Raw genomic sequence first — 15,351 nt, 5'->3', positions numbered from 1 at the left:
TGTAGAGAGGCCAATTCTGTACATGAAATATATTTCCAAAGTAACTATCATGGGGAGATTAGTGATCGATACTGATGCCAAAAATGCAATCAGTATTTTTTTTTCCGTCTGTCTGTATGTTCGTTATAGAAACAAAAAGTACTCAACGGATTTTTACGAAACTTGGTACAACTATTCTTCATACTCCTGGGCAGGTTATAGTATACTTTTCATCACGATACGTCCAATAGTTGGTACTTTTGTAGTTAAGCCAAATAATAGATATGTATGTTTTTAGATTGACTTGATAACTAAGGGCCCCGTATGGGTTCGAAATCAGTCGGGAATACTCCGACAATAATCACGTAAGTTTCTGGCGTGTTTCGTCTTTAATAATAGGTAAAGGTTGTTTTTTTAATGTACCTAATGGTGCTTCTTTTATGTTTTGTATTTTGTAAGCATTACTTATTAAAAATAAAAAAAAAAGATTTAATAAATCAATGAAACAAAATGTGAAGGCTGTGCTTTATTTATTAAATACATTACTACAGAAAAACTAAAATTGACTATAAATAAGTTATGAATTAATATTATTAAAAAAACCAACGTCCAATGGTATTGTTCTCCTTTCTTTCAAAAGCTGTAAATAAGAGCCGTGATAGTCCAGTAGACAAAACCTCTGCCTCCGATTCTGGAGCGTGGTGTAGGTTCAAATCCGGTTAAGGGTATGCAGCTTCTACTTTACAGGTGTGTGAATTTTAAGAAATTAAATATCACGTGTTTCAAACGATGAAGGAAAAACATCGTGAGGAAAAACATCAATCTACATACTTCTATAAGATAATTTTCTTAATTCTCTGCGTGTGTGAAGTCTGCCAATTCTCATTGGGCCAGCGTGGTGAACTATTGGCCTAACCCCTCTCATTCTGAGAGGAGACTCGAACTCAGCAGTGAACTGAATATGGGTTGATAATGATGCAGTTAGTAAAAAAAATATCAATATAATATAAAATTGTTTGTTTAACAAACAATTTTTTGTTTAATAAAACCCATTGTTTGTTTAATAAACCTGAAAATTAATTTTTTCCTCTAAAAGTTTTAAAAAAATCCGTTTGGAACAGAACCAAGTTAGTTTATTTGTTAGGTCATATTATTTACTTTAATACTGTGGTCCTTCGGAATGTTAGTTTCCCAAGGCACAGTAAGCTCAACAAGTACCAAACGCTTAGTTTGTTTGGAAAAAATTAAAATGTCTGGTGTAAATCTCGTAATAGCGTACGAATCATTTTACCAATATCATAAACAAGGAAAAGTCAGACGAAAAGTAAGATAGTTATCGAAAATCCTAACTTTAAAAAAAAACATTAAAAACCCAATGTAAAGATACCAAAACCAAAAGATAAGATGTAAACAGGAAAGTAGATTTTGTTATAATCAAAATTCCTGTTTACATAAATATACGTAGATTTTCTGTGAGTGATCTTTATTCTATCGTACTGACCTTACATTGTTATCAATCCAGCTATTAGTGACTACTTTTTTGATACACATGGATTTTTGATCATTTGTTTTTGTGACTTTTCGTGTTATTAATCTAATATTGAATTTAAAATTAATTATCGAAGTGGATTAGTAGGTAGACTTTTTTAACCAACTTCCAAAAGAAAAGGTTCTATGTTCGGCTGTATGTATCTTTTTTATGTATGTTGAAAATCCGTTTTTTTTTATTTTAAAGGGTATACTTCCCGCGTGGTCCCATTTTCTTCATGTCAGTGACCTTCCGTAGACATGACTAATGCGTTTGTTATTTCTTTCATTAGGTATTATTTTGAATTTATTAGTATTTTTATTCTTTACAAGTTAGCCCTTGACTACAATCTCATCACATGGTAAGTGATGATGTAATCTATGATGGAAGCGGGCTAACTTGTTAGGAAGAGGATGAAAATCCACACTCCTTTCGGTTTCTACACGACATCGTACCGGAACGATGGCTAGACCTGGACCAATTAAGAAAACCTCAATCGGCCCAGCCGGGGATCGAACCCAGGACCTCCGTCATTAAATCCACCGCGCATACCACTGCGCCACGGAGGCCGTTAAAAACGTTTTATATCGTGTGAATAAATAAAAAAGAGTGAAATTTTGGTAGTATTTTCATACTTGGGATTGTAGGACCTAGGCACTAATCATAATAAAATAACGTTTGAGCTAATTGCTTATTAATTTTTGTATACACTCGGTAGATTTTTATTGTCTTTATATTTAAATAATAATTTTATTATAAAATAATAATAAAACTACGTACCTCTCAGAATGAGAGGGGTTAGGCCAATAGTTCACCACAGTGGCTCAATGCAGATTAACTTCACACACATAGATTATTAAGATAATTCTCAGGTATGAAGGTTTCCTCACGACGTTTTTCCTTCACCGTTTGATACATGTAATATTTGATTTCTTAAAATGGGGACCGGATTCGAACCTACAACCTCTGAATAGCCCTCCGGACTATCAGTGCTCTCTGTAATAATACTTTAATTTTAAAAAATAAATAATATATGTGATAAGTAGGTAGGTACCTAGTAGATAAGTTAGACATATCTGTAAAATGTTTACATAACATACTCACCCTAACGCCCAATTATTGTCATCGAAACTACATACAGGAAGAAATTTTTTTTAGTGCGGATATTTTTATATTTTGTACATAAACAAAATTTAATGATCACGTATTTTTTCTTTTTTTTTCTAACTGAAAAATAACAAAATTATCGTTAGCTAAAGTTATTTACTTTTGAACAGAATTTTAGGGTCACCCTATTGTGCGTTTATTTTATTTTCGTTTGATACCTAAAGGACGTCACCAGATCACTTTTAAGCTAAATATATCTTGTTTAGTAATAATATGTACATTATTTTGTTATTTTAGAGACATAAATTAAAAAAAAAAATTACATAAAATGTATCGAACTGTTTGTAGATTTATATTCTATTAATGATACAGAACCACGAAAAAAAATATCCGCACTAAAGACCGAATCACCCTGTATAGAGTATATAAAGAAAATAAGTTAAATTATCAATCAGTAGTTTAATATCTCGACACTATTAGGACAAGTTCTTGTAGTATAAAAAGAACGTAAATAACATAAATACATAAAAATAAATAGCTTTTATAAATAACCAGCCATGGTGATCTTTCAAATATTATTATATCTTATTGTGCTATCCAGTAGCGAACATTTGTTTACTTCCGCAAAATCTCGTAAGTACATATTTTCAAATTATCAATCAATCAACTCATTTATTTGCATAAATATGTTATACATGTAGACAATATTTCATTTGTATATACGATGTTTTGCCTTACTAAAAAAAAATTAAAAAAAAAAAACAAAATGTGCCACTAAGATATTCCTTGATAAATTAATATAGCCCGGTCAATTTAACACGTAAAATACATAAATTCCTATTAAGCTGAAAATTAGTAAAATCGTTTCAAAAATAATTTTAAAAAAGTCGAAGCCGAAAATTGGCCATAAATTAGAACTTATACGGAGATCTCATGAGGCCAATTTCCAGAAAAATCAAGTTGTCTTAAATAGGAATGATGATAGTTTTTTAAATTTTATATAAATTAAGAGTATGCTAATAGTAAAGCAATTTTGTAAAAGTAACAGGGTATCTGCGATCATTACTTTCGGAGCTACAGAGATTTAAAGGGTCAGTTTTGCGGCGCTGCCTCGGATCCCTGAAAAACGCCCCATACCATTTTGGTACTAATTAATTATCATTATGTACCTACAACAGGTACATAATGATCGTTAGATTTGTATGGGCGTTTAAACAAAATTACTAATATCTTTGTTATTTGTGCGTTTATGTTTATAGTTCACATAATAAAAAATGTCACATTTAATGTAGGGAAGCTAAAACTGTATGAATTTTTATCTAATTACGATAAAAGTCTTTCAATAGATTTTGAAATTTTATAATCTTTGTCTTGTAAATTACCAAACAATCTTTGCTTTTTATGTATAAATTAGCCTAATTATTACCTTATTTACCCGAATGTACCTATCATAAAAATCAATAAATTAAAACCTAGTCATCATTCCAATTACCTACGTATAACAGGTGTATTTAAGCAACTTGATAGGATCTGTTTCACATCAAATTCATTGTATTATCTATGTCAAACTGTCAGCTAATTAATGTCAAAGAAATTACTAATTATTCACATATTTTGTCAAAATCTCTATAAAAACTAACGACAAAGACAGTGCGCATTTTCAAAGACTGCTGTCAACCAATATCAATCAGTGAATCCATAAAACGATAATTTTTCGGAAGTCTTCCTAAATATTACTTATAACATCTGAAAGTTATATGAAGGTTTGATGATGGACATTTGCAGTGGTAATATTTCAACCAAACAAAATAATCAAACTGATAATTTAGTTGACTTGGCGTCTCAGACTCTCCAATTTTTGACGGCGTCCGTGGCGCACTGGTATGCGTGGTGGATTTACAAAACGGAGGTCCTGGGTTCGATCCCCGGCTAGGCAGATTGAGATTTTCTTAATTAGTCCAAGTCTGGTTGGTAGGAGGCTTCGGCCGTGGCTAGTTACCACCCTACCGGCAAAGACGTACAGCCAAGCGATTTAGCGCTCCGGTACGATGCCGTGTAGTAACCGAAAGGGTGTGGATTTTGATCCTCCTCCTAATAAGTAAGCCCGCTTCCATATTAGACTGCATCGTCACTTGTAAAGAATTAAAAAAAAAAAATTTAAGCGTTCTCCACAATTTGTTTTAGATAACAATATTATCGATCCGATTATTAGCGATCCCGGTAACTACGTGAATGATCTTGCAAAAATAGTCGACGGATACAATGTTACAGACATACAGGAATACGCCTACCAAGCATATCTGATTATAAGAAAAAAAGGAAATTATTACGGTTGTGGTGGATCTATTATAAGCAAACGTTATATTTTGACAGCGGCTCATTGTCTTATAGGGTAAGATTGAATTTTCATTAAAATACGATATTTGTAGTGTACTAACAGCCCGTGACGTGAGGACGTTATAGCCCAGTGGATATGACCTGTGCCTCCGATTCCAGAGGGTGTGGGTTCGAATCCGGTCCGGGGCATGCACTTCCTTATTTTTCTATTATACTATTTTATTTTATTTAATAGATATTTAATTAAATATCACGTGTCTCAAACGGCGAAGGAAAAACATCGTGAGAAAACCTGCATAACAGAGAATTTTCACAATTCTCTGTGTGTGTGAAGTCTGCCAATCCGCATTGGGCCAGCGTGGTGGAATAAATGGCCTAACCCCTCTCATTCTGAGAGGAGACTCGAGCTCAGCAGTGAGCCGAATATGGGTTGATAACGAAGAGCCCGTTATAGTCAGACATACTTCAATTTGTTAACTCCTACCTTTTTGAATTTTTGAAGAACTCCCCTCCTCCCAACTTGTATCAGTAGCTAGCAGACTTCGCGTGGTATCACCGGCGTGGTTCCCATTCCCGTAAGATACGGGGATAATATATGACCTTTAGCCTTCCTCGATAAATGGGCTATCTAACACTGAAAGTTTTTTTTTTAATCAGAGTAGTTCCTGAGGTAAGCGCGTTCAACAAACAAACAAACTCTTGAGCTATAATATTAGTATAGTCATCAAAAATAGGTCATCAAAAATTGTTTCTAACCAGCTGTTTTTTTACTGTTGCTTAATTAATAGTTGTACAACTTAACAGCCAGAATGTCCTACAGTATTCCGTGGCCTCGTTCCGACGCTCAGAAAATTTATATTACCCGGTAACCCAGTTAGCTACCGGAATCAAAAACTTTCGTAAATAAAAAAGTTGAGCGTCTCACCAAGATGAACCTACTCACGTGAAATTAACTGGGCTAATATACCTACTTACCTGTAGCAGCAACATGAGCTGACAAACGTTCAGTCTTCATAAAATTATCTATGTCTGGCTATGGCTATTTAGAAAATTATGTATACTTATTTTATAGACGGCTTAAAAATATTTATAAGTTCAATTTCACACTTTTTTTAAAAGGGTCTTAAATTGTTCAGACACAAAATAAATTGAAGCTGTAAAAACAGCATGGTCGCTTTTGAGCGTTAAGAATTAATTTATTATTATTGTTTACTTGTAGTGCTAAAAATGTATCAGCTAGGATTGGCAGCATTCACAGGACCTGGGGCGGCAGCCAATACTTAGCCAGATCATGCAAAACTCACCCTATGTACAATTCTACAACCCAAAATTACGATGTAGGCTTAATACGTACAAGGACATCGATGAAAATAGATGGAATCAATACAAGGATTATTTCATTAGCACCGAGTTGGACTACTGTTCCCGCTGGAACAATTCTTACAGTGTCGGGATGGGGTAAAACAACCGTAAGTGAATCTTTGCTGGACTTTTTTTTTTTTCTCTAATTTTAAAATGTTAATTTTGAATGGTGAAATCATCTATTTATCTATACTATAATAAAAGAGTAGAAATCGAGTGTCTCTACTTTGATAAAATTTAACTAAAATCATGTTAGGGCAATTAGAAATGAGCAATAGAATACAAAAATATTTATTTTAATTTTCTTCTCTGTCTGTCTGTCTGCCCTTCTGTCTGTATGGTGATAAACTAAAAAGGATAAACCTGGCTGAGTTTGTTGTGGGTTCTTCTCGGACCAAGGCGCATTTGGAACCCTCGTAACTTTAATTCTAAGTTTTCGAATGATTATTATCACCATTATCTTAAGTTTAATATACGTGACCTTTCGAAAGAGCTTGTAAACTAAGCTTATTTAATATAAATGAATTTTGACTTTGACTTTGACTTTGAATGCACGAAGTAACACCGTGTTAATAAAATTCAACGGATGGGTATTGAACTTAGAGCCTCACAGTTTTGATTTCACTCGTTTTAATCGTCAAGTTAATGAGGTTCCAATTAAATTAAATTTAATAACATCGAATTTTGGTAGTAAAGACGTTCTTTTTCCTCAATTGGGTTATTAAAGATATTTCAATAAACGTTCACTTTACAGGAGAACGGTACTGTATCGTCTAGTTTGATGGCGGTCCGAGTTCCAGCAGTGTCTAGTGAGGACTGCGGGAAGTCCTACAATAACATACATATGGAAATAACGATTAATATGTTTTGCGCTGGATTTCTGGAGGGCGGCAAGGACTCTTGTCAGGTAAAATATAATTTTTTAACGTTTTGTTCCTCAAAACTGTATAGAACCCTTTTAACGATGAATTAAGGCGTCAGTTATAGCGAATGGGTGCGAAATAATGTAAAAAAGTTTACCCATTTAAAAATACCACCAATGCAAATTTAACCAACCAAGAGGCTCAACGAGTTGCGAAGCTGAAGTGGCAATGGGCGGGGCACATAGTTCGAAGAGCCGATGGACGTTGGGGACTCAAAGTGCTGGAACCTGCTACCTTATGTCTCAGTGACTTCTGTTTAAGTGCTAAAACGACCGCAGAAGAAGACAAAAGTGTCATCGGTTGCTTAACACGTGAGTTAATAAAAATATCGGGTGTAGTCTGTCAGTTGTCGTCCCTAGTTGTCATACGAAATAATTTGCAGCGATAGTTCTGAGGATGTGACCAAAGTCGTAGACTTAGTCCAGGCAAGCGAAGGGTGTGTAGTATTTGTTCGCCAAAGTTACGTAGAATGACGGTATTCACGTTTGTTTGATGCTGCAATCCAAATTGTTTGTAATTCTAGCCCATTGTGCATAAATTGCAAGTCACTAATTACTGCAAAACTTTGTACGTGTCAAAATTATTTTTTTTTTGTTTTCAGTAATCCTTATTATGTTTTTTGTTTTGTTTTGAACTATGTGGGATTTTAAAATTAAAGTGTCAAATTCATCATATTTCTATTAAAATTATAAAAAAAAAAATCCTATACCCAATATGGCTAAAAATTGCATGCATTGAATGTTAATTATCGTTTAATTTTTATTCATAATACAAGCTGAAAAAATATATGAATAAAATAATGTTTGAAAGTAATAGCCTATAAGAGGTAATTTTTTTTTTATAATTTCAATAAAAATATTTATTTTAGATTCTTGAGAAGTAGTATTTTTTTTACATTTTTAGTTTGCTCCATTTGGTGTTTTTTTCAAATATTAAAAAAAATATTTTCGAGGTTTTCTTAAATAAAAAAAATACCGCTTTTCAAAAAAAAATAACTATGAATTGAAAAGAACAAATTAACTAATTTCGACAAAATTGGCACTAACTGACGCGGATTTTTGAGATTAAGATCTGATTGATATTTCCCAAAAGATACTGGTTCAAATTAATTCAATAATCGTAATAATCGATGGAATAAATAAAACGTTCGAAAACTACGGTTTCAATACGCTGAGATTTGATGAAAACTTGATTTTAGAAAAACGGGGTAAATCAATATCTTCCCTAATTAGTTCTAAGTAAGATCATTATAAAATGATAGTGGTCGTTAGAGTGAAACATTATGACTTTAAGTCCACCAACCCGTATTGGAGCAGCATGATCATCTTCTATAAGGAGCGAAGTCCAATCCTGTACTACATCCTGTGATACATCCTGTGATACATTCTAGAATATGCGAGCGAAACCTCGAGTTAAAGTTGATGTTTTATGTTCCAGGGTGATTCAGGAAGCGCGGCAGTGTCAGATGGCATTCAACGAGGGATAGTTTCCTTCGGCAAAGGCTGCGCTCGTCCAGGCTATCCTAGTGTTTACACGAAGGTATCAAGGGTCCGAAATTGGATAAAACGTACAACTGGCGTATAATTTTTTAACAAAGGTACAGATTTTCCTGTTCCCCACAAATTACAAACTTATTTTATGTTATATTTTACTCCTCATTGAGATAAGAATCAAGGTATAGACCCTCATATAAAAATATATACCTCCATCATCAGCTGCATCGTCAGAGGAGTATCTTCGGAATCCGAGAAAGAGTAGACCTAAGACCCGTAACTATTGCGCTCCGAAGACTTGGCTTAGTATTATTATTTTATGGTCCTCAAAATATATATCAATATATATAAATAAAATTGAAGTGTCTGAGTGTGATTTCAAAGTGACTGTTTGTTTCTTTTGTCTCAAGTCATATATTGCTCACCAGTGAGCCGAATATATTATGTTGATAATGATGATGAATGATGAATAGTCGTAGCTGAGAAAATTGACATATTCTTATATACTCTGAGTGTACTCACTAGGATTGTTGTGCATTTTTTTGCTATAGCAAGAAGTTTTAGTTTTAAAATGTTTATTATTATTTATGTAAATAGAATATTTAATTTTAGATGTATAATATAGTGCTAAACTAGCGAACTAGGATGTTTCTGTACTGAAAGGCTAGTTTTAAGTAAAGATAATAAATATTTAAAAATATCCTAATAGTTATATTTATTTAAACTAGATATAAATGAAAATATATTTTTAATATATAATTTCGTTGTGTATGAAACCAGAAACCTGAATTTTTAGTACCCAAACAAGCAAGACACGGTTTAGTTAATTTCAATAATCTAGAACAGGTAGTATAAGAAATATAACCAAGTAAGTCAAAGTTTCTTAATTTTATCACTTACTGACTGACCGATCATCAAAACTGAAAGCACATCCAACAGACATAGAAGCTTGGCTTGCCATGAAGGAAAGAACACTAATAATAATAATAATTTGGTGACATCGTTAGAAAATCGACGGTTTTGTATTTAGGGAGTCCCTCAGGCATATTGTCATATTGCGACCGGGTGCTATTACCTTGCTTAATAGACGTTATCAATTAGCCAAGCTAATCCACCAACAGCATGCTCCTCAGCATGGCTGGTACGACCCAGCGTCTGTTCTTAAAAATAACAATGCGTAGCTCTATTGGGACCGAACGATTTACTGACAGTTGTAGTGTAGTGTTAATAGACCAGAGGCACCTAGTGGCAGTTTGATACAGTCACGATCACGTTAACGTAAACGCGAATTTCTAAGGAATTGAAACAGCGCCATCTTGTGCCACTACTACACAACTGTTTCAATTCCACGTGTTTACGTTAACGCGATAGTAACAGTATGAAAATTTTGAAAACTCCCACTAGGCACACTGATATAATACAAATCGATCGGTCAGCGCGCCTTGCAATAAATGTTGATATTACTGTTCTATATGACGATAAGCTAAAAAGGAAAAAGTATCAAAATACTTGGACCTTGTAATAAAAAGTTGTAGGTAGCGAAAAGGAAAAAAAGGAAGACTGCATGCAATAATAAGAAAATACTATTAGAATATAAAATATAGAAGAAATGTTCCTAATTTTGTATTTTCGATTGACAGTTTTTTAACTCACGACCTCGCAGTCTGAGCCCTCGTTACGTGGGTCCACGGCATTTTGTCAGCCTAGCCTTATAGTTACACCACTAGATAAATATAATGCATATTTAATTGCAAACTATGCTATCATTTAAAAAAAAATGTAATGTTAATGTATAGATGACTTTTTAATAATAGTGAGTTATCTAAAAAGGAACTTGAAGAGTATGATATTATTTTAAATATTACCTACATACGAGTTTATTAGTAGTATATAAGTCAAGACAAGGAAGCAATGTGTATTGTACAAATTGCCAAGGCTTTGCTAAAATGAAGGTGCTTCTAGAAGCATTGTTCAGTATTTACTTCATACTTTTTATCGGAGGTAGTATTTTTTTACTATTTAACATAATCTACGCATAAGTAGTCGTATAGGGTCGAATTATGAAGAGAGATTGGTCTTCATAATTCTTGTAAGTTGTATATTTCATTGTAAGAAAAAAAATTACGCTAGTGTCTCGGGGCGCTTAACAAAGAAGTGATAACTTAAAACTGCTGCCGTATGCGTAAAAGAAAGGGAAGTCAGACATTGGTGCCGTAACGCGTTACGTTACGAAGCGGCTTACCCTCCCATATGAAGTGCCCGTCGAAAAAATGTTAATTTAAAGTTCACTGCATACGGACCGGTTAGGACGTAAACAGGGATCCTATAAGACACACGGCATTTTTCTGTACATTTTTTTGTAACATCTATACCCGTGCACGGTCTCACAGACCGAAATTTTAGGAGACCTGTTTCGTATTTTTACTATATCGGTCTCACAGACCGATACGTACCATAAACACCCACATGTGGACCTCACACAATGACATGACAGTGTGCACTAAAATGAAGTAAGCAAAACATCCGGCAGCTTGTAAAAATCTAGATTCACCAGTGTTTTTACGAAAAAAATATGATTGCAAATGTGTTTTGCCGCTGTCACAGACCACGTATAGGAAGGTTAATTATTTGAGGAAAATTATAATTTCAGATGTGTTATGCAAGAAACATGCACAAAGTAATAAGACAATAGACGGTAAAATAGTCGGAGGTTCAGAAGTTAGTATAAAAGATTACCCATATCAAGCTCATCTGCTGATTGAAACGGACAAAGGCTATTATGGATGCGGCGGTTCGATTATAAGCAACAATTATATTTTGACTGCAGCACACTGTTTACCCAAGTATGTTTTTTTCGGCATCATCATCATCATATCAGCCGATGGACGTCCACTGCAGGACATAGGCCTTTCGAATCTCCTCATTACTGATTCGATCACGCAAAGATACTCCTAACATTTTTCGGCATATTAATTCATTATTTTAATTATTACATTTTATAAGCAAGCTTATATTTTCTTATTTTAACGTGTAAGCTGAGCCGCGCGGTTTTCCGCTAATCGAACCAGTAGTTCCTGAGATTAGCGCGTTCAATCAAACAAACAAACTCTTCAGCTTTATATACTAGTATAAAAGTATAGATTATTTAATTTAAGAAATTAAATATCACGTGTCTCAAACGGTGAAGGAAAATATCGTAAGGAAACCTGCATACCTGAGAATTTTCATAATTCTCTGCGTGTGTGAAGTCTGCCAATCCGCATTGGGCCAGCGTAGTGGACTATTAGTCTAACCCCTCTCATTCTGAGAGGAGACTCGAGCTCAGCAGTGAGGGTTGATAATGATGATGATGATGATAGATTATTTATAATTATATTATTTTTTGTTACTAAAAATTGTGTTAAATATTATTTCAGTGCCAAAAAAGTTTATGTCAGAGTAGGAAGTGATTATGCGGATATAGGTGGCGAAGTAATACAATCAACAGATCTTAAAACGCATCCCAAATACAATTCCAAGACGAGCGACTTTGATGTTGGACTTATTCGACTACCGTCTAATATAGTTTATGATGATACGAAACGAGCAATCAAATTGCCTGCTAAAGGAACTGATATTCCCTCGGGAACTCGGCTTATTGTATCCGGGTGGGGTGCTACTTCCGTGAGTATCTTTTTGTAACCGACATCAAAAAAGGAGGAGGTTCGATTTGACATGTATGTTTTTATTTTATTTGTTTGTTACCTCATAACTTCAAAGTGATCAACCAGAGAAGGTAGCACATACGATAAATATTAAAAAAAATATTGTAGTAAGTAATTATTGACAGAACAAACCCAACGAGATAATTTCATGAAGAGATATCGACAAAATTACGCAACCGAAAATACCGCTATCTCGTTCAATGTGTTGGTACGAAATAGATGGGAGTGGGACAACTCCGACGCCATTGGACGATATTTTGTCTATATTTCTCTTCACTGGTCGCATGTGGTAATTAGGCCTCACATGCGACCTATGACTCTCGAAAAGACAAAATGACATATTGTCGACCAATATCGCCGAAACGGAAATATCGCTATCTCGTTGCGGTAGGACAAAAGAGTTAACGATATTTCCGGTTCAGTCGCTTATTCGTCATTATGTCTTCACAAGATTAATCGTGGGCAGCATGCAAGCCCAGCAGGTGACCCATATTCTCATTTGAAACCATAAAGTATGCATAAGTTAAAATTAAAAAAAAGAAGAGTTTCATTTTTTTTTAATTTTTATTCAGAAGCTTCATCAAGTTTTAGACTATAGCTAACTAAATATCTATGTTAAATAACAAAGTGCCCAGCACTTTCGCCTGCTCCGACAGGGAAAAAGTCAAGATGCTGTTGCACAGTCCCACACTATTATCTATAAATTGGTCTTCACGCTCAGCTGCGTTCCACTCACACTCCATCAAAACATGCACTATGACGTCATCCGCGTCTACGCAGACTGGGCAGTTTTGGGCTATAGCTATGAATTTTGGTACATTCTTGAAATAATCGATATATATTTGGTACCAAAAACTATCATGGACATTCCAGTATTAGCCAATATGTATGAAATAAGGTATTCATATTATAGGAAAATGGAGATTCCAGTGACGTTTTATTGGCAGTGACCGTGCCAACTCTAACAAATGCTCGCTGTCGCTTATCATATCGAAGTCTTACGGGTAACATGGTTTGTGCTGGTGTTCCTCAAGGAGGAAAAGATTCTTGCCAGGTAAAGCTTTACAACATTTTTTTTATTTAATGATAAGTTAGTCCTTGACTGCTAGCTCACTTGACCGGAACGCTAAATCACTTGGCGGTACTTAGGGAGGTAATAATTAGTCACAGCCGATGCTCACCAGATCAGTCCTGAGCCAATTTAGATAATATAAATTTCAAAGCTAACCCAAGCTGGTTATCGAACCAAAGGATTCTCTGCTGGGAATCTCGCACTACCAAATGCATCAGAAATTCATTTTAACTTAAATCTAAAAATAAAGATAATAATAAAGTCGACTCTATAATAGAAAATTCTGATTTGTATCCTATAAATCCTCAGGATAAGTTTTGATTATGTAATGTTGACTGACATATTAAATAACGATTTTGAATCCGGTTCGGGAAATGCACCTCAAACTTTTCAGTTACATTTATATTGTGCATTTTAAGAAATTAAATATCACGTGTTTCAAACAGTGAAGGAAAAAACGTAGAGAATTAAGAAAATTCTCATGTTAAGCAAACCTGAGATTTTTCTTAATTCTCTACGTGTGTGTCTGTCAATCCGCATAGGGCCAGCGTAGTGGCTTCGTCGTCATCAACCCATATTCGGCTCACTGCTGAGCTCGAGTCTCCTCTCAGAATGAGAGGGGTAAGGCCAATAGTCCACCACGCTGGCCCAATGCGGATTGACAGACTTCACACACGTAGATAATTAAGATAATTCTCTGGTATGCAGGTTTCCTCACGATGTTTTCCTTCACCGATTGAAACACGTGATATTTCATTTCAAAATGCACACAACTGTAAAGTTGGAGGTGCATGCCCCGGACCGGATTCGAACCCACACCCTCCGAAATCGGAGGCAGAGGTCATATCCACTGGGATATCAGCGTAGTGGCTTAATCCCTTTCATTCTGAGAGGAGATAAAATATTAATGAGTTCTATATTTATTTTGAAGGGTGACTCTGGAGGACCAGCAGTGGCGAGTAGCACGCAACTAGGGATAGTATCATTTGGAGTGGGCTGTGCTCGCCCCGGCTTCCCCGGGGTCTACGCTAGGGTAGCGAGCCCTGGCATCCGGGACTGGATAAAAGACAATTCCGGCGTTTAACTTACTTTATTAAATTAAAACATTTTTCTTAAATAAAACAAATGCTTAAAATATATTTCAAGTAGATATTTACTTTACGAACACTTTGTTAAGTACAATTCACAAGGCGTAATTATCCAGTTAGTCAGGCCAGTCATTCTATTATAAAAAAAAATATATAATTGAATTCCATAATAACCCGTTTACATAAGTTATGAAATATTACGTCTAAGTATGATGTGTAGTGGTAGGTACTTGCATTTGGTGAATGTACTTATGCAAGATTTGACAGCTCCAAAGATTTTTGGAGATAATTTTTTTGGGTTTCTGTTCTTTTTGGAGGTGGTGTTCACAGGTCTAATTTTATTTATATCCGTTTCCATAATTTTGATTATCTAGTATTATATTATTTTTATGCAAAGTGAATAATATTGTTTTACAAAAAGTGAAAGAGTTTGTGAGCATTTGTTTTATTTACAACAAAGTTTTGATAAATTATATTTTTTTTATGAACACCTTATACTGGGAGTTCACTAACTCAAATTGAATAATGATTATGAAAATATTATGTGTGTATAATAAAGGCACTGTTTACTGTTCATAAATTGTTTATTAATTTAATGAAAACCTTGTCTAGAAAATGATTTTACCAGATCCTCTGTTATAACTTTTTAAACTTACCAAGAAAGTAGAGAAATATTTTTTTTGACAAAGGTAATTTTTGTAAGAATAAAATATAAATATAAATCTATCCTAATAAACAAGTAAATCCTACCCTACTAA

General features: G+C 34.3%; 1 protein-coding gene across 1 annotated transcript; it reads left to right on the top strand.

Moving 5' to 3' along the window:
- Positions 1–6,315: 6,315 nt before the first annotated feature.
- Positions 6,316–14,589, top strand: LOC112057807 (trypsin-1-like). The gene is made up of 7 exons (XM_052882172.1): positions 6,316–6,420; positions 7,068–7,220; positions 8,674–8,775; positions 11,334–11,572; positions 12,146–12,392; positions 13,347–13,487; positions 14,437–14,589. Exons 1-7 carry the CDS (start codon positions 6,316–6,318, stop codon positions 14,587–14,589), a joined length of 1,140 nt encoding a protein of 379 aa, XP_052738132.1.
- Positions 14,590–15,351: the final 762 nt, after the last annotated feature.

The sequence above is a fragment of the Bicyclus anynana genome, chromosome 6 (genome assembly GCF_947172395.1).
Source record: "Bicyclus anynana chromosome 6, ilBicAnyn1.1, whole genome shotgun sequence".
Taxonomy (NCBI): Eukaryota; Metazoa; Arthropoda; class Insecta; order Lepidoptera; family Nymphalidae; genus Bicyclus; species Bicyclus anynana.
The sequence above is the reverse complement of the archived record's forward strand: the minus strand, read 5'-3'. Positions and strand labels throughout refer to the sequence as shown.